Below are 20,461 nucleotides of genomic sequence, written 5' to 3'. Positions count from 1 at the left end.
TAATAAAATATGGGATACCCAGTTAAATAGGAATTTCAGATTTAAAAAAACAAATCATGTTGTGGTATAGGCATGTCCCATACAATATTTGGAAACCCCACGGCCCAAAAGTGGAGCTGGCAGAGCTTTGGGTTCAGTCTTTCGAGAGCTTTGTAGTTTGCCCATAATAGTCTATAGAATTTGCTTGACCAGAACTTGCAGGATAATTACCCAAACAGAGCTTCCCTACACAGCAGTCTAGCATCTATATCATAGTACTAGTTGTGTGATATACTGATACAATGAGAAATATACTGTGTATTTGGTCTTCATCTGGCTCCTAGTCAGAACTTCTAAAACCTTCGTAACTTCCTAAGTGATAAGAGCCACAGAAGTAGTAGTAATATTTGGATATACTCAAATATTTTCAAATATCTATAGAAGCTGTAATATGTTTTTTGTCCTCAGTTTCCGAAACAGCTCAGAAACAATAAAGATGAAAGGGGCATCTTTTGTTATTCAGAACAAGCCCCTTTCGACTACACTTGAGCTTATGTTATGAGGTGACTTTTAGAGGATGGGAGGCAGGTTGCCAAGGGAACCAACCTTGTGATTAGCTGGTTGGCATTTTGGGTCCCAACAACTCACCTCCAGGAGGGTAGAGAGGCTGAAGGCTGAACTAATCACCAATATAATGAAGACTGCATAAAAACCCTACCCAAAGAAGTTCTGTCTCCATAGGGACAGAAGCTCTTGTGCTCGGGACCCTTCCAGACCTCACCCTATGTATCTCTTGATCTGGCTATTCATTTGTATCCTTTAAAAATATCCTTTGTAATAAATTGGTAATGTCAGAGACGTTTGAACCAGAGCGACTCCATCTTGAATAGGGGATGGGTAAAATAAGGCTGAAACCTGCTGGGCTGCATTCCCAGTAGATTAGGCATTCTTAGTCACAGGATAAGAAAGAAGGTTGCCACAAGATACAGGTCACAAAGACCCTGCTGATAAAACAGGATGTGGTACAGAAGCCAGTCAAAACCCACCAAAACCAACATGGCTACAAAAGTGACCTCTGGTCATCCTCACTGCTCATTACAGGCTAACGATAACACACTCCCACCAGTGCTATGACAGTTTACAAATGCCACGGTAGTGTTGGGAAGTTTGCTTATATGGTCTAAAAAGGGGAGGGACCCTCAATTCCAGGAAATCCCCACCTCTTTCCTGGAAAACTCATGAATAATTCACCCCTTATTTATTTAGCATATAATCAAGAAATAACTATAGGTATACTCAATCAAGCAGACCATACCACTGTGCTCTGCCTATGGAGTAGCCATTCTTTTATTCCTTTACTTTCTGAGTAAACTTGCTTTTACTTTATGGACTTGCCCCAAATTCTCTCTTGTGCAAGGTCCAAGAACCCTCTCTTGGGGTCTGGATCAAGATCCCTTTCTGGTAACAGTAAGTAAACTGTTTCCCTAGGTTGTACAAGTTATCCTAGCAAATTATTGAACCCGATGAGGGGGTCATGGGAACCTCCTATTTGTATCCAAGTTGGACAGAAGTTATGGGTAACCTGGGAACCCACTACTTGTGACTGGCATCTGAGGTGTGGCAGTTTTGTGGGACTGAACCCTTAACTTGTGGGATCTGGCTACAATTCCAAGTAGATCGTGTCAATTGAATTGAATTGAATTTTGGGATACCTAGTTGGTGTCTACAGGGAATTGGAGAATTGCTTGTTATGAAAAATACGTACACTTGGTCTCAGAACGTCAGAAGTGTTGTGAGGGTAAAGGAGGTGTTTTTTTGTTTTTTTTTTTTTCATTTAGTTTGCTAAATAGATACTGCCCAGAGTCTCCCTAGTGTTTGTCCTACACCAACCCCACCTCCTGCCATTCCCGAAGGAACCCCTGAGTCTTCTCATAGTTTAGTAACTAAAAGATGAATGCCCAGCTAAATGAGGGGACTTAGCAACAGCCCTAGCCTTGACGCCAGTGTCCATCCTGACTCGTGGATGCCAAACTCCCACCAATTATCTCAAGTATGAAATGTTTTAGCTGTCATCACGTACTAATGAGAGTCAGTGTAGCCACAGAAAAAGGCTTAGGAAAGTAACATCCTGATGGTGATGCTGCAAGTCAGGTTTAAAACTGGAAGCATGGGCCGGGCGCGGTGGCTCAAGCCTGTAATCCCAGCACTTTGGGAGGCTGAGACGGGCGGACCACGAGTTCAGGAGATCGAGACCATCCTGGCTAACACGGTGAAACCCCGTCTCTACTAAAATACAAAAAAAAATTAGCCGGGCGAGGTGGCGGGCGCCTGTACTCCCAGCTACTCGGGAGGCTGAGGCAGGAGAATGGCGTGAACCCAGGAGGCGGGGCTTGCAGTGAGCTGAGATCCGGCCATTGCACTCCAGCCTGGGCAACAGAGCTAGACTCCGTCTCAAAAAAAAAAAAAAAAAACTGGAAGCATGGCAGTGCTGGTCCAGTGTCTAAGGCCGATGGATATATTGCCTGGAGTCTAAAGCCCACCAGAGGAAAGGGGTTTTTGTGAGCTGCTAGTCATTAATAGGACGCTAAGTTTTTCTTCTTTTTTTTAACTTTTTTATTTCTATAAGCTATTGGGAAACAGGTGGTGTTTGGTTACATGAGTAAGTTCTTTAGTGGTGATTTATGAGATTTGCACCCATCACCCAAGCAGTATACACTGTACCCAATTTGTAGTCTTTTATAGGATACACATTTGTTCTAAATAAGTAGAATCCTTTCAGATAGAAACCTTACCTAGAATATCAATATTTAAGCATGTAAGAGTCAAATCACACTGTCCAAAGAGGGGAGAAGGGCTTGGAGGTGAGGAAGGAAACACAGGGCTCAAAGAAAAAAAAGAACAGTTGATTCAGAAAATAATCAAAAGAAACTATTTTAGTTTTATAATTCTGATTAATGAAAAACTAAGCAACATATAAATATATACTTGTTTTTAATTACACAGTATTTATATATACAAATATATATTTATATATCACACATGTATTTATACATAAATATATTAAAATTATACATATATACATATGGATAATTTATATACAATATATATGTAACATATATAAACATATAAAACCCATAAAAGGCTAGTTCAGGAAATAGACATTTTTCATCTAGTGATAAATATCAAAAACCTAAAAATATTATAGAAAATAATCCACCTCCTAGAATTTTATCATAAGGAAATAGTCCTAAATAATGGGAGAGAAGGGTATAGGAAAAATTATATGTGTGGTCATACTATTTTATTTCCAAATAGTGGTCCTATTCCAAAACTGGAAACAACTTCAATATCCAATAATGGAGAAATGATTAAATAAATTTTAGCATACCATTTCGTGGAATATCACTCAATCACTTAAAACACATCTATAATGAACTTGTAACAGCCTGGATAAGAAATGTTAAGAGTAATTATTTGAAAAAGAGAAGGAGACCAGGTGTGGTGGCTCACGCCTGTAATCCCAGCACTTTGGGAGGCCGAGACAGGCGGATCACGAGGTCAGGAGATCGAGACCATCCTGGCTAACATGGTGAAATACAAAAAAATTATTCTCTACTGAAAATACAAAAAAATTAGCTGGGCATGGTGGCACACGCCTGTAATCCCAGCTACTCAGGAGGCTGAGGCAGGAGAATCGCTTGAATCCAGCAGGTGGAGGTTGCAGTGAGCCAAGATTATGCCACTGCACTCCAGCCTGAGCGTCAGAGCGAGACTCCATCTCAAAAAAGAAAAACAAAAGAGAGAGGAGGTTATAAAATCTGGCATGCTTATATGTTTTTAAAAAGTCTCTCATTGAAAAACAAACCATATTTAGTGAAAAAATACAAAGAAAATTTATCAAATTGTAACAGCCATCTTAGCTGCTAAGATTATGAGGTTTGTTTTCGCTGTAACTATGTATTTCGAATTTTCTATAAGGATTGTGTAGGATATTTAGAATTGTAAAAAATTAATCATTTAATTTACAGAGGAAAAGGAAAACCAGAAATACAAAGTTTAGCCAATTTTAAAAATCACATAAACACAGAATTTTTTTAAAACACAGAAGAAAAATAAAGTAGCTTTTCAAAATCTACTTCAGCACTTTTACACTGTAGATCTGCTGTCTGCAGCAAATGCAACTTAAAGTAATTCACCAACAGATGTCACTGTTACACTTCCTACTTTAACCATCTCTCTCGAGATGCACAAATTTACGTAGGGGAACAAAATCAAAACCTTTACTAATTCTCATGCCATCTCCCGCAGGACTGCAGCTTTCTCACCTTTCAGCTTCATTTCTAAACCTCCTTTTGTGATACCTGAAATGCTGAATGCTGTTCTAAAATGACATGCGGTGACCATGGTTTTATGGTTATGAAAAACACAGGGTTCTCCTGCTCTTTGAATGACACCCATGTGAACATCACAGATTTAACCTACACTCGTCAAACACATGGTTCCAGGTCTGAAAGTAATGAGTTGGAGAACACAAGATTGTCAACAGGCATTAAAGTTAGTGGTTAAAAAAAAGAAAAAGTGCTTCTTAGATTTTTGGTGGCTCACCTCATCTGTGACAGGGAACTGGATGGGTAAAGAGGGATTGCAGAGAATCACAATAATCTGGTCAATCCTATCAGGCCATCTAAATGTGGAAGTAGCTGAATCCCAGCCCAGTGCTTTCTGAGGAGGAGTCAATACTTCTGCGTCAGTGAAAACAAGAATGAATAAGAAAGGAGAAGGCAGCTGGATGTATGGCTCATGCCTGTAATCCAGCACTTTGGGCGGCTGAGAGAGGGAACATTTTCAAGTCAGGAGTTTGAGACCAGCCTGGCCAATATGGTGAAACCCCATCTCTACTAAAAATACAAAAATTAGCTGGGTGTGGCGGCTCACGCCTGTAAGCCCAGCTACTCAGGAGGTTGAGGTGGGGGATTGCTTGAACCCGGGAGGCAGAGGTTGCAACAAGCCAAGATCGTGCCACTGCACTCCAGCCTGAGCAACAGAGCAAGACTCCATCTCAAAAAAACAAAGCAAAACAAAACAACAACAAAAACAAACAAACAAAAACAGAGAAGGCTAATTTTTTTGAACTAAAAGTAGATCTATCATTTGATTCAGCAATCCCACTACTGGGTATCTACCCAGAGGAAAAGAAGTCATTATATAAGAAAAGATATTTGCACATGCATGTTTATTAGCAGCACAATTTGCAAAAATATGGAACCAGCCCAAATCCCCATCAATCAATGAGTGGATAAAGAAAATGTAGTATGTATGTGTGTGCGTGTGTGTATATATATGTGTATATATGTGTGTATATGTATATACATATTGTGTATGTGTGTGTATATATGTATATACATATTGTGTATGTATATATGTGTGTATACATACACACACACACATATATATACACATATACCATGGAATACTACTCAGCCATAGAAAGGAATGAAATAATGCCATTCGCAGAAAGTTGGGTAAAATTGCAGACTATTATTCTAAGTGAAGTAACTCAGGAATGGAAAACCAAACATTATATGTTCTCACTAGTAAGTGGGAGCTAACCTATGAGGACGCAAAGGCATCACAATGAGACAGTGGACTTTGGGGACTTGTGGGAAAGGGTCGGGGAACACGAAGGATAAAAGACTACACATTGGGTAGAGTGCACAGTGCTCAGATGATGGGTGCACCAAAATCTCAGTAATCCCCACTAAAGAACTTACTCATGTAACCAAACACCACCTGTTCCCCAAAAACCTATTGAAATAAAAAAAATTAATTAAAAAGAAAACCGCAGAGAGGTTATTAAAAGTGAACAAAAATTTAAAAAAAGAGAAAGGAGAAAGTTATGTTTTTTAAATGCATCATCCTATCTTCTGCAGATTTTCTGCCAACCTATCTACCTGTTACTTGAGCAGCTGGGGAGAAAGGTTCATGAATATGGAAGGCAGGCAGGGTACTTGGATTTCTTTTTTTTTTTTTTTTTGAGACAGAGTCTCGCTCTGCCGCCCAGGCTGGAGTGCAGTGGCCGGATCTCAGCTCACTGCAAGCTCCGCCTCCCGGGTGTACGCCATTCTCCTGCCTCAGCCTCCCGAGTAGCTGGGACTACAGGTGCCCGCCACCTTGCCCAGCTAGTTTTTTGTATTTTTAGTAGAGACGGGGTTTCACTGTGTTAGCCAAGATGGTCTCGATCTCCTGACCTCGTGATCCGCCCGTCTCGGCCTCCCAAAGTGCTGGGATTACAGGCTTGAGCCACCGTACCCGGCCCTGGTACTTGGATTTCACTTGAGAATCCAGAGCATATCAGTTGGCTTACCTATGTTATTCACAAATTTTTAGTAAAAGGATATTACGTAGTGACTCGCAACCAGTGGGTACTCCCACAATGAGATTTAGGCTGCAAAGCTAATGAACAGAGTGCTCTGAAAACACTCAGATAAATGACAAACACAGTCACTCCTAGACAAGTTGCTAGTTACTTTCTAGTGTACAAATTTCAGATCACCAAGCTGCATCTTGATTTTCTGCAGCCCACTGATTTTTTTAAACAATGATTCATACATTAAATGCAGCTTTATATACACAATTTACATTAAATACATATTAAAGGAGCCTCTGTTGACCACAAAGAACCACAGCACAATCACAAAGATTTCTACTTACATGGAGATCCAAGTACAATTCACTTCTGTTTGACTTCTCCCTTTCCTCATGAAGCAAAAATGGACAGGCTGGTCCTGCTCTGTAGCCCAGAACCCACGCGCCTCCATCTCTGTTGGGAAGGTCTTTAGGTGTCTGCTCATTGAAGCCGTCCCAAGGAAAGCCCTCAGAGGAGATACCTAAAACAGACACAGAGAAGGCCATCAAGTGACATGGCAGCCAAATAAATAAATAAATAAAGCCGTATTGGGGGAACTCCTACGTAGACTTCTTCACACTAGCTCTTACTTTGCTTTCTAAGTTATATTTTTAAGAGATTGCTTTCCTTCAAAAGTATTTCTCCCTACAATTTCTAGATCACACCAACAAAAAATTACAACATATGCCCTCATCCCCAGTTTGAAAAGATAAGTCTATTGACTGTACTCTATGCCCCATATTCTTGATTACAGGTTGCATATGGGTCATTCTATCTCCTAATGAAATCAGAGGAGCTGGGGGACAGAAGTCAGGAGGTCTGGCCTGTGGCTTTCCTACAGTTCCTAAACAGTGTCGTCTGAGCCAAGTCACTAATGTGTGTGTTCTCCAAGGCAGGAATGGTGCCTTGTTCGTTTCTGGGAATAGAATCATTATGCATGGTGCATATAGGACTTGGTCAGTTTGTTGAATGAGTGAGTAGTGCATGAGAAACCTATTTGGGATTCACTTTTGTCATCTCTAGAATCAAAGGTATTAGTCTAGCTTATTCTAACCTAAACTGTAGGCACGTAATAATGGGATAATAATCATTAACTATGTGCCAGACACTGTTTTCAGCTCTGTTCAATTTTTATGATAACATATAGTTAGGTATCATTTTCTCATTTTAAATGGAGAAACTGAAATACAAAGAAGTTAAGCAATTTGCTTAAAATCATAAAATCATTTTTAAATGGTTAAGCTAGGACTTGAACCCGGGCAGTTAAACAATAGAGGGTCGTGCTTTTAATGACTACACTACGGCCTCTGCCTGACATTCTGTTCTCAAAATAGCAGTATGTGTTCGACAACAAAAGGACTTTACGGTCAAATCAGTGAGAAAAGCTACATACTGTATCTCTTAAAGAACCATGATTCGTGTTAGCGTATTAAAGACCTTGGGATGTCCTTTAGTACAGAAAACCTAATTCTATATCATAGGGTTTTCCAAACTTATTTGGCCACAGAATCCATTTAAAGGACACCTGCTAAACGTGTCGCAAGCCACTTAATGTTGTACTGGAACATAGTTTGGAAAATACCAGATTAGATCACTTCTAATGTTTCACATAGCACTCAAGTTCCTAGTCCTCTTTTAATTCCTGGTAAGCAAACTTGGCAAAATTTTAAGCAACTAGGCAGAAGTTAAAGGTTCAGGCTCAGGGTGTTTTGCAATAGAGATCACTGTTGAATATATGATAGCGTGTTTATTACACATAATCCCTGTAAGAGTCTGTTTGGCAGTCACCCAAAGCCAACCAGTGGCTTCTACCATGCTGAAACCTGACTTACACGAAACTAGAGCTGAGAGTAAGTCAGCTCACAAAGGAACTGCGCGATAGCATGGTTGTGTTAGAGTAGCATTTTAGAAGAAAAAAAAATGAAAACAGCTAAGGTCTGGCTGTTGTTTGCCTGTTGGGTTTATTAGTTTTCAATCACAATTCAAAGTGAAAGATGATGCAGGTCACAGTGTGTCTACAGTTACCCTGTAGCAGGCTGTCCACAAAACACCTTTCTGCAGCCACTGAGAAAAATGAGAGTCCAGGGCTTCCCCAGTCTCTGCTCATCCCTGCAGACACAGCTGTCTAGAAGAGTATACCCTAGGCTGTTCCTTGATATGGGCCAGATGCCTTAGAACAAGTGCCTTTCCAGTCAATCCCCTTGCTACCCACTGTCTACAGACAGTCTTCTGGGCTTTCATTTCGAGTCTCATGTGCTTTGGAGTGACCCACTTCTAGTCTCAAGACAGAGGAACGAACTAATGCCTAAAGGAACCTCAGGGAGAAGGCACTCTGCTTAGTACCTTTGCTTTATGCTCATGTTGACTCTGAGGAAGACAGTACTGGTTATACTGTAACAGATGAAGAAATTAAAGCTCAGACCTCCTTTAACTTCTATTTATATGGCTCATCCTCCTCCTGGACTATTTCTGTTCACCTTTGTCATAAATCTTTTAAGATTTACAGTATACTCTCACTGTACTACCTCATCTTCAAAGATGTATTGGTTACTCATCACATCCCTCATTTTAAATCCCTCAACCTTGCATTTTTCTTTTGAAGTAGCTGCTGGCTTTGGGGAAACGTTGCACAGAATAATAAAACAATATAAAACATAATATATATTATATATCACAAAACACAATGTACAACACCTGAGGTAAGACATCTGTATCATCGGAGGCACATTGTCTGGTGAGTGTAAGTTCATCATTTAGGTACAAGAGAGAGTGAAACATTCTCATAATAACAAGGATTTGGGGTCTTGGATGAAACACACATGCGTGCATATTTATGCAAACACACATGCCAACCCCTCACACACTTGCAGTGGCTATCCAATACTGCATGAATGAGGTGAGGTGTGCAATCCAATTCACTCTCTATGCAGAGGGAAAACAATGTCAAGGTGAAAGTTGTCTTCTTTCTGAAAATGGTTTTAGTTTTAAAGAGTTAATTTCTAATACCTAAGGTTTAACCAGACAATATCCCTATGAAGGAAACATGCAAGGTAAAACCATGATGCATAATAATTTTGGCAAGAATCATTTGGACAGAAAAGGACCATAAGTAACATAAAACTGAAATAAGTAACATAAAACTGTTATTCTCAAAAGTCTGACAAAGTAGGTTAGGACAAATGACAAAGTCAACATTCTGACGACTATAACGTATTTATAAAATAATTTTGGAGTGGAGAGTTTTAACGACACAAACACAACTTTTTTAGTCAAAAATAAAGCACACGTCTGTATTTATTAAAATGGGTAACACCCAAACTAGTCTCTCCAGTTGAATACTTTTAATGAAAAAGAGAAGAAAATCATCTGAAATTAGATAAATATACTCTGTCAAAACAGTCAGCTGTCATTTAATTTTCTGATACAAACAGATTTGGGGGTGTTAGATCTTTAGAGAATATTTTGTGAAAAACTCAATCGGTCTTATCAGTTTAAACATGTGTCTTTCCCTTTCATGTGCACATTACAAACCTGTCTTGTACTCAATATTTTGTTTCTCAAAGACATTTCAACAGCTTGATCGACCACACATACACACACAGGTTATCTGTACAGCTGACCACGGTTAATACAACGTACAGCACAGTCACAGTAAAGGTAGGGTGACTTACCTTGGAACCACTTTGGAAGTCTGTGCTTTTCAAAACCATTCACATGACGAGCTGCACTTCCTGATGCTAACCTACAACATCAGACTGAGGTTTTGCTGTCAATTATCAAAACAACAGAAGCAGACAGAATGGAAAGGTAGTAATATGCCATTTAAAACAGGAGGCAGTGTCCACAGCTCATCTTTCCAAAATGGGATCAGTCTGTCTAGCAGGGGTACACTGGATTATGGTTCCCACTGTTTCACTCCCTCCCTGCAATATGATCACGCACTCACGGCCTTTTCTGATATATTTCCCCTGCCACATGACTTGCTTTGGTCAGCTGAATGTAAACAATGTGACAGTGTGCCAATTCTGGGCCAAGGCCTTGAGACACACGGTGTGTTTTCATGCCCCGCCTTGTGCTTCTGCCCTCACCATGAGACGAACACGGTCCTCGGGAGCTTTGAATGAGACATGGAACGTCTGACCCAGGCACAGTCCTGCAAGCCTGGAGCCAAGCTCAGTCAAACCCAGGCCCAATCGAGTGAACCTTAGCCAACTCCCAGGCCAGTGCATAAAAACAATAAATATTTATTATAAACCATTGAGATTTGGGACCTCTCTGTTGAAATAGTTGCCTCACACACTATCATGTCTGCTCCTGCTAGAAACACTGTAATTATTAAAGACATTAAACCTTTTCAGCTAAGGGCGTAAACACGACAGTGTTTTTATTTTGTAATTTGTACTGAAAAGAATTATTCAACGTACTGCAAGGATTTGAAAAATGAAGTGAAAACTCATGGCACACCCATTTACTCATTCATACCAAGATTCATGCACAAACTACACTTTATTAAAAAGTTAACCTTATTTACCAGACATTGTCTTTAATCATCTAAAGAATATACATATAAAAATATACCAATTTCCTAAAGGAAGTCCGTGAACATACTATGTAACCAGCAGATCTGGCCAAAAGTCCCCAAGGGACAAAATTACAGTGCCTTTTAGGTCGTTTCCTCTAATTCTCCCATCACACCAAGCCCTCACTTGACAGCAGTGATGAAGTGGTCATGCATCCAAAAAGATGAGAGAAAAAACGAAAACCCTAAGCTTAAAACTCTCCTGAGTTTTGGCTCCCGTGCTATAGTGCCCAAGGCCATTCGTCATACTTGACGTAAAATAAACCCTACAAGGTGAAGTCTTCTCAGCTGGGAATATCAGAACTGATATGTGCAGGTGGACAGGTTGTCTTCCATTATGTTATTCAAACGTGTACTTACAAGCAAGAAAGACAGCAACCTAGACGTGTAGCTAATGGAAAGTGACACTGCTAAGTTCTTGGAGAGTGGGTGTGTGGCTGTGTATGTAATCATCATGTCTATATCTAGGAAGAGAGAGGTGTGGCAAGAGTATAGTCTCATGGCTGCTACCTGTCAATTAGAGATCAATGCTCACTAATGCGACTGCCCCCCTTTTCATTCTCAGCAGTGTTAAATGTCACAATGTCACCAAACCAGCTAGTAGATAAAATTCTGAGGAGGTGTGGTATCTGTCCACCCCAGCCTCTAACGCCTCACTGGAAGTGTGTGGGGAGAGAAATGATGAATGAGCAAAGATGGACAGGTGGAAGGTGTGGCTAGTCAGAGAAAGGCAGACGGCAAATCAAAAGCTAGCAGAGAGTGGGGAGCAAGCTCTGTCAGTCTGAGCATCGATGAGGAAAGCATCCACGGCCATCAAGCAACTGCAATGCAGTTTGCATTTCCAAAATCATGCCTAAATTCAAATAAAACAAAATTTACAGTTGGAAGGAATCTTGCATATCTCCCCACCTACATGCTCATTTTAGAGTTGAGAGAACCGAAATCCATGAAGATCGCAGTATTTCCAACATGCCAGCTAGCAGCAAAGGCAGAACTAAAATCTAAGTTCTTTATGCTATTTAGAGAGGCATATTATTGCCAGTCCCCAGATGAGAATATTGAGGGCTAAGAGAGAAGTAGATGTGAACAAGTTAAAGAGCATGGGTACAGGGCTTTACCATGTGGGCTAAATTCCTGGCTTTGACCTTTACTAATTCTTTGACCTTGGTGAAATTACCAAAACTCCCTGAGTCTTTATTCTCTCATCAATAAAATGAATATAATAAGAATATGCCTGATATTGAAATAGGCTCACAATTATTTTCTTTCAGAAGACTTTTCCTGTGCTGGGGGATAGATAGATTTGATGGAAGAAGCAAATAATTTCCTGTTTTAAATAAAGAAATCTATATACAATGAGGGTATATCCAACATCACACAGTCATGTGAAAGGCTATTTTTTTGTCAGAGAAGATAAAGAGAATAACAATAAAGCTTATAAGAATTCAGCTGCACTGTTGTGCAGCGGATCCTAAATCTGTTCATGTTCCAAAAATAGAATTCACGTCATCAAATGCAACAGCTCCAAGTAAGTGGCTGATCATCTCTGGAAACAAGAGCTCCTCAGGGTCATTCATAGATACCCTTTGATATACTCCTTCCCAGAAAGTCAAACATAGGAGCCTAGAGCCGTGAATGGAACTATTTATAGTCATGGCTTTAAGTGAAATAGCATTTTAAGGAAGTATACATATATATCTCTTATGATTATTGTATTAACCTCCTTCCACGGTTTTCTTCTGTGAAGAACACTAGTTGAGGGGTGTATATTACTTAAGCTAGGAAATTTATTTGTAGCCATAGTTACACTGGATATTTTCACACTTGAAAAACAGGGCGCAAATGATGGCAAGAATGGATAGAGCACTGAGGTAAGGTGTGATGCAGAAAAGATCAAGGAAAGAACAAATTGAGGAGGTTGCAGGATTCACTGACACATTAAAAGCCTCTGTCTATTCTCAGACAATAAATGCTCAAAACATTAGTTGTTAGTACTTCAAATACTTAAGTGATCAAAAAATTTTAGTATGTTTGGTTATTAAGAATATGACTGGGTGCAGTGGCCCACCCCTATAATTCCAGCACTTTGGGAGGCTGAGGTGGGCAGATCACTTGAGGTCAGGAGTTCGAGACCAGCCTGGCCAACATGGTAAAACCCCATCTCTACTGAAAATACAAAAAGTAGCTGGGTGTGGTGGGAGGTGCCTGTAATCCCAGCTACTTGGAAGGCTAAGGCACAACCCGGGAGGCAGAGGTTGCAGCGAGCCGAGACTGTGCCACTGCACTCTAGCATGGGCAACAGAGTAAGACTCTGTCTCAAAAAAAAAAGAATATACTAGCTTGTTAACAAAAAACATGTATATGTATTTTGAGATGGAGTCTCACTGTGTCACCCAGGCTGGAGTGCAGTGGCATGATCACAATTCACTGTAGCCTTGGCCTCCTGTGCTCAGCAATCCTCTTGCCTCGGCCTCCCAAGTAGCGGGGACAACAGGTGTGCATCACCACACAAGACTAGTTTTAAATTTTTTTGTAAAGATAAGCTCTTGCTGTTTTGCCCAGGTTGGTCTCAAACTCCTGGCCTCAAGTGATCCTACGACCCTGGCCTCCCAAAGTGTTGTGATTACAGGCATGGGCCATTGTGCCTGGCCCCCAAAATATTACTGAAGAATAAGAATACAAAAAAAATGTCATATGGTATTCATTGTAAGTAAATTTGAATAACATTTTCCCTTTTATGTCACATTATTCCAATTACTATGAGGATGGTTGCACCAGTGGGAAATCCAACTCTTGAAGACATATAATCACCTGTTGTCCTAATAGCTAAGGAAGTCAAGAAAAAACTACAAAATACTAAGCCCTGGATTATAAAATATATAATAAATGATTTTTTAAAAACTTTCTTTCCAAAAAGAAATGATCCCAGGAAACTCACAAAAAGGAATACACATAACAAGATAAATACAGAAAGAAGGCATATTTACCATTATTAAATGTGATTGAGCAGACACAATATAATTAAGAGACTGAGAATACAATATGGCTCTGAGTGTCCTTGCAACACAGTGAGAATGAAAGGGCATTCTTTATTTCATTACTCTCATCGAAAGGAAGAAACAAGCTGATCCCTGATGGCTGACAAAGGTTTTTGTGATATAAAATTCTGAGAAAAACAGCTGTATCATCTACTTAGTTCCCACCCTAGCCTTAGCTCCATCCCAGGTGTTTGGACTAACAATTATCTTTACACGGTATTATTGCCAGCACTAGAACCAATAAGGCTGGTCTAGTCGTATGTCAGTAACAACCTCTGCCCTGCTAACCAGAAAAGTTTGGATATTACCTTGATTGCCCAATGATTTGGAATTAAAGTGAACTCTTCATCAGAGCTGCTAAGAAATGGCCTCTATAACACATCCAGATTCATAAATCGCCACCTTTTGCCTGAGCGTCTTAGGCACCAGAGTTTTCCTATCTCCCTTCTTCCACCAGTCATTAGTACTAAGGAGGAGTCCTGGACTCTTCCCCAGCACCAGATTTCCCACTTTCCCTCCCAATAAATCTACTTTTTTTTTTAGACAGGGTCTCACTATATTATCTAGGCTGGAATGCTGTGGTGCAATCCTGGATCACTGAGCAATCCGCCAGCCTTGGCTTTCCAAAGTGCTGGGATTACAGGCATGAGTCAACTCGCCTTGCCGCCCCATTCTATTTACACATACTTCAGACTGGTTGATAATGTCCCATAGGTCACTGGGGCTTTGGTAATTTTTTTCAGTCCAGAAATCACCTCTCAGTAGAAAGCCTAGGTAGCTGGGCGCAGTGGCTCATGCCTGTAATCCCAGCACTTTGGAAGGTGGAAGTGGGTGGATCACTTAAGCTCAGGAGTTCAAGACCAGCCTTGGTGACATGGCAAAACCCCATCTCTACTAAAAATACAAAAATCAGCTAGGCCTAGTGGCCTGCGCCTGTGATCTCAGCTACTTGGGAGGCTATGGTGGGAGGATCACTTGTCACTTGAGCCTGGAAGGTTGAGGCTGCAGTGAGCCAAGATCACACAACTGCACTCCAGCCTGGATGACAGAGTGAGACCCTGTACTTAAAAAAAAAAAAAAAGATGGCCGGGCGCGGTGGCTCAAGCCTGTAATCCCAGCACTTTGGGAGGCCGAGACGGGCGGATCACGAGGTCAGGAGTTCGAGACCATCCTGGCTAACACGGTGAAACCCCGTCTCTACTAAAAAATACAAAAAACTAGCCGGGCGAGGTGGCGGGCGCCTGTAGTCCCGGCTACTCGGGAGGCTGAGGCAGGAGAATGGCGTAAAAACCCGGGAGGCAGAGCTTGCAGTGAGCTGAGATCCGGCCACTGCACTCCAGCCTGGGCGACACAGCGAGACTCCGTCTCAAAAAAAAAAAAAAAAAAAAGATGGGCTAGACGGAGCAGAAAAATACTTAAAGATGTAAGAAGTACTGGCTTCAATTTTCCAAATTTGAAGAAAATTATTAACCTACAGATCACAGTAGCTCAATGACTCCCCAGCAGGATTAATACAAAGAAAACTACAATAAACTGGAAAATCTGTGATAAAAAGACAATTATAAAAGCGGACAGGAAAAAAATATATTATGTACAGAAAACTAAAGAATCACTAGACTTCTCAGAGCATGCGGCCCAAAAGACAGTGGAATGACAACTTTAAAGTACTGAAACCACCTTAGGGAAAACTAGTGTGGAGGAGGGCAGACAGGGATAAAGAGAGAACTTTCATCATGATAAAAGGTCACTTCATCAAAAAGACATAACATGCCTACATTGTCATTATTTGTACCTGGCATTAATAACAGAACTTCCAAATACATGAAGCAAAACTATCAGAACTGAAATAACTACATGAACAATTACATTTGGAGATGTCAATATTCCTTTCTTAGTAATTAATTACAACAGCTTGACAGAAAATCAGTACGGATATGGAAAACCTAAACATTAACCATCAATTTTACCTACCTGATATTTATAACACACTCCATTCAATAACTGTAGCATATGTATTTTTGCAAGTACACATGGAATTTATCAAAATAGATCACATGCTGGGCCACAAGTCTCAATACATTTAAGAGGATCAAAATCATACGAAATATATTCATTGGCTACAATGGAATTAAATTAGATACTGGTAACAGAAAATTATTTGGAAAATTCCAAAAACTTGGAAATGAGACCATACACTTCAAAATAACTCACGGGTCAAAGAAGAATCACAAAGGAAATTAGAAAATATTTGGAACACAGCTAATTCAACAATCAGAGAGAAACTGATAGCCTTACTTCATGGTGAGTGACTGTCGTCCCCCAGTATGGCTGACGGCATTTCTCCTCCGGACTGGGAGAGACGTCAGGCATAACTGATGCATGATTAACTCATAGCAAAGTGGATTCAGTGACCACACGCTTCCTAAATGCTGAATGCTGAGGCCTGAGCTCCCATCCCCCCTCCCTAGGCTTCCAGAACACTTGTCTTCTCTAAAACTAGACACACACTACAACATTATTCTGAGAGAAACATGACCAGCTCAAGACAAAGAACGGGAGACACTGACACAGGAGGTTCCCCAATCGATACCCAGGCCTGATCACCCTATGGTGACGTTCAAATGCAGTATTCTTACACAGGCACTCAGGGCTTCCAGTTAGCTTTTCATTCCCCATACCTCATGCAGGTAGACAACCGATGATTATGAGACAGCAGAGAATTTGTAACATAAAGAGCAGGTAAAAGAACAACAGGAGAATGAGGCTGTGTCACTGCATAGCTGCTAAGTCAAGATTCTGGAGATGGCTACTTCTTCTACCACCACAGCTCTTACTACATGGCCCTTTTCCCTGCCTCCAGTTCTCGCCAGGTTCCTGTAATACTCTCTCCTCCCTTTGCCCTTCGGGCCTAAGGCTGGTAAGGGCTTTCTGCTGTTGCTAGTTCCTTGGAAGCTCACAAGCCCATGCTTGTTTTCTGGGGTCCTTCCATCTGGACACAATCTCTTCATTAAGTTATTTTCATTTTAAACTCTCTTGAATAGCCCAGGCATGGTGGCTCATGCCTGTAATCCCAACACTTTGGGAAGCCAAGGCTGATGGATCGCTTGAGCCCAGGAGTTCAAGACCAGCCTGGGCAACATGGTGAAACCCAATCTACAAAACTCCATCCACAAAAAAGTGTAACCCAAGCTACAAAAAATTAGCCAGGTGGGGTGGTGCACACCTGTAGTCTCAGCTCCTCTGCAGGCTGAGGTGGGAGGACTGCTTGAGCCTGGAAGGTCAAGGCTGCAGTGACGCAGGATCGCACCATTGCACTTCAACCTGGGTGGCAGAGTGAGACCCTGTCTCAAGTAAGTAAATCAATCAATAAATAAACTATTTTGAATATACTGTGGGTCAGGACTCTGATACAATAATTAGCATGAGGAATGATGTTTATTTCCTACCCTCCAGCACTTCTGTATATCTCACTGAGGCATCTAGGGTTACTGCTACCTGATGTTCACCCTACCCAATTAGAATAATAGCAGCAATGCGATGGGCCAGTATAAACTTCTGTGAGCTATCAAGATGAGCAAACTCCTTTCAGAATGTTTCATGAGAGAAAACAGGAAAATTGTCATAACCCTAAAAGAAGGCAGTGATGGCATAGTGCTGTTCTTTCCAGGATGAATTGATATGAAAGTAAAGCATTTGTAAATCAATAAATGCATATTAGATTTAAGGAGCTGTGTTGATATATTTGGTAGAGATACCATATCTGAAACAGCACCTGCAATTGGTATCCCCATTTATGTTTCCAGTAGTCCAGTCATTCTCTAAAAGTCATCTAGTTTTCTCACTAAACAAAAAGGAATTTAGTTGGAATATGGTATGAGTCACCATTTCCGCATTTTCCCAAGCTTTGAGGTAGCATAAATCTCTTCAATTTCTCCAGCACATGCTTTTCTCTCAGAATGCACAGGTGTGGGACTCAAAAGAAGAGGTGAGACTGGCCCTTTTTACTATTATACCTAATAAATCATTTCCAGAACTTCTGCTTCTTGTCATTGCAACTTTGGGCTTGGTGGGTTTCGAGGTCGTCGTGTTCAAAAGAGGAATGCTTCCAGTAGGGAACTCAGCCACGGTTCCACTAAACAGGAAGCTGAGAGTGTTTCTTGGCCATTTTAGTTTCTTATGCATTAGAGACACATTAATTTAGTTTTAGTGCCTAAGGAAATGAATGTTTTTGGTAGAACAGAATATTCTGAACTGAGCCTAGAGTCTTAAACTTTCACAGTTAAAAAAAAAAAAAAAAAAGGTAGAAAATATAAAACTGCACATCTGGAAAAATAATACAGTATATGAATGCCTCAACAAATGAATGTCCTCATATCAATATTCAGATAACACAGGGAAGCTATTGTGAAACAAATACACTCAAAGGTTTCTGGTAAAGGAGTAAATTGGTCTACAGCTTTGAAAAGCTATTTGGCAATATATATCTGAAATGGGGGTTGGCACCTATGGCCCAAAGGCCAAATACAGCCTACTGCCTGTTTTGTACAGTTTTACATTTTTAAAGGAGGAAAGGGAGGAGGAGGGGAGGGGTCAAGATGGGGAGAGCGAAAAAGAGGAAGAGAAGAAGCTGCAGCAACAGAGATCTTCCGGCCCACAAAGTCAAAAATATTTACTATTTGGTTTTACAGAAAAAGTTTTCCAATCCCTGTTCTAAAATATTAAACATACTCTTATCCTTTAACCAATAAAAATCCACTTGTGTGAATCTATCCTTGTGTGAATTTAAGTAAATGGAGGCTAACCATCAAGAATAATAATCTTTGTCATTTGAGATCTATTACAAATATACAAGGCATCCACCAAAATATAATCTATGACAGAAAAAAGTGGGAAACAAAACACCATCCATTATGATACAGTGATTACTGAGGAATATTATGTAATTATTTAAAATCATGTTTCCAAAGAACATGTAATACATAGGAAAATGTTCACAATGTGACACTAAGTATGAAATACAATTTTTACCCTAATTTTAATATGTAAAAGAAAAAATATCAATGTTAGCAACAAGTTTCTTCTTTATATTTTTCTGTACTTTCTACCGTTTTTTCAATTGACTGTCTAAATTTCATTTAGAAAATGAAGCAAGTATTACTTTTATACAGAAAACACTAAAAATAAGTAAAAAGGTAGAAAACGGATTGGAACAAGTCTTAACCACCAAAGGATGGTAAGGCCTTGAAAATCATCTGTAAATTGAAGCTGCATAGTGAGCCAAATCTGGTACTATCTGCCGATGATATATTCTTTCGAGATGTGCAAGTTGAGTATACTGGAGAAGGTTGCCAATTTGGTAAAATCGGTTAAGGGTATTCTAATTTAGAACTATACTTATCTACATAATCCTGTAATCCAGGGGTGTCTAATCTTTTGGCTTCCCTGGGCCACATTTGAAGAAGAATTGTCTTTAGCCACACATAAGATACACTAACACTAACAATAGCTGATGAGCTTTAAATAATTGCAAAAAATGTTTTAAGCAAAGTTTACGAATTTGTATTGGGTCACATTCAAAGCTGCCCTGGGACAGGAGTTGGACAAGCTTACTGTAACTCTTCATGGTAATCCCTGCCCCCTAACTCAAATCCCATTCTGAAGCACAAAATAAATTCTATTTTAAACCAAAAACACAGCTATTTTTACCTGCCATTCTTTGGCAGCATGAGATCTAACAAGAGATGTTATGTTGTTGTTTTAAATCCTATCCCATCAGTCCTATGATTATGACATTTCCCTTCTCTCACACCTTCAGCGACTTCTTGTTGCATACAGAATAGAACCCAAATTCCTTGGTTGGATAGGGAGACCATTTATGCCTGGCTTTCACATATTCTTCCGAATCCCCATCTATAACCCCACATATGTACCACGGCTTCCAGCTGTACTGGGCTGCTTCCCATTCCTCATAATACACTTCCTCGTCTATCCACTTTATTTGGACTGACTGTATACCGGTATCTGAAAGACAAGTGCTACCCATCCTTCAGGACCCTCCTTAAATTTCAATTCCTCTACCAAGTTTACTTGTGTCTTCCAGACCAAGTTGATCTCCCCTTTTCTGTTCTTTTGTGGCTACTTTGTACATGTATGATACTCCAGCATGTTACACTCTGTTATGTGCTAATTTATTTTATGTGTATCTGCTTTACTATGAAGCTGAGTCTTCAGAGGTCTTCCCCTATAACAGAACATGTGTCTTTGTAAGTATTACTGAGCAAGTTCCAGAAGCATTTATACTCAAATTCAAAGACATAATTTCCCCCTTAATTTTCAATTAAAGAAGGAGCTATCATTGAAACGAGAAGATGTGCTAGGGAGGGAAGGGATGCAAGTAGAGGAGTAGAACATTGGGGAGCAGGAAGATAAAAATTTTCTTTCCAACTCCAAAGCTGGATT

The 20,461-nt window shown here is 40.2% G+C and overlaps 1 protein-coding gene across 13 annotated transcripts in view; it reads right to left on the bottom strand.

Annotated features, from left to right (window-relative positions):
* LOC105467273 (formin 1) overlaps window positions 1-20,461 on the bottom strand; it is a 468,877-nt gene that overhangs the window by 360,505 nt on the left and 87,911 nt on the right. For 12 of the 13 annotated variants that reach the window (XR_011606208.1, XR_011606209.1, XR_011606210.1 and 9 more), the window contains one exon: window positions 6,691-6,866. The exons of the other annotated variant lie outside the window; for it this stretch is intronic. Coding sequence is in view for 5 of the 12 variants with exons in the window: in XM_071067172.1 (XP_070923273.1) it covers window positions 6,691-6,866 (176 nt within the window). In the remaining 7 variants the exon portion in view is untranslated. The remainder of the gene's footprint in view (window positions 1-6,690; window positions 6,867-20,461) is intronic. 13 annotated transcript variants of the gene reach the window in all.

Source organism: Macaca nemestrina, chromosome 7 (genome assembly GCF_043159975.1).
Source record: "Macaca nemestrina isolate mMacNem1 chromosome 7, mMacNem.hap1, whole genome shotgun sequence".
NCBI lineage: Eukaryota > Metazoa > Chordata > Mammalia > Primates > Cercopithecidae > Macaca > Macaca nemestrina.
The sequence above is the reverse complement of the archived record's forward strand: the minus strand, read 5'-3'. Positions and strand labels throughout refer to the sequence as shown.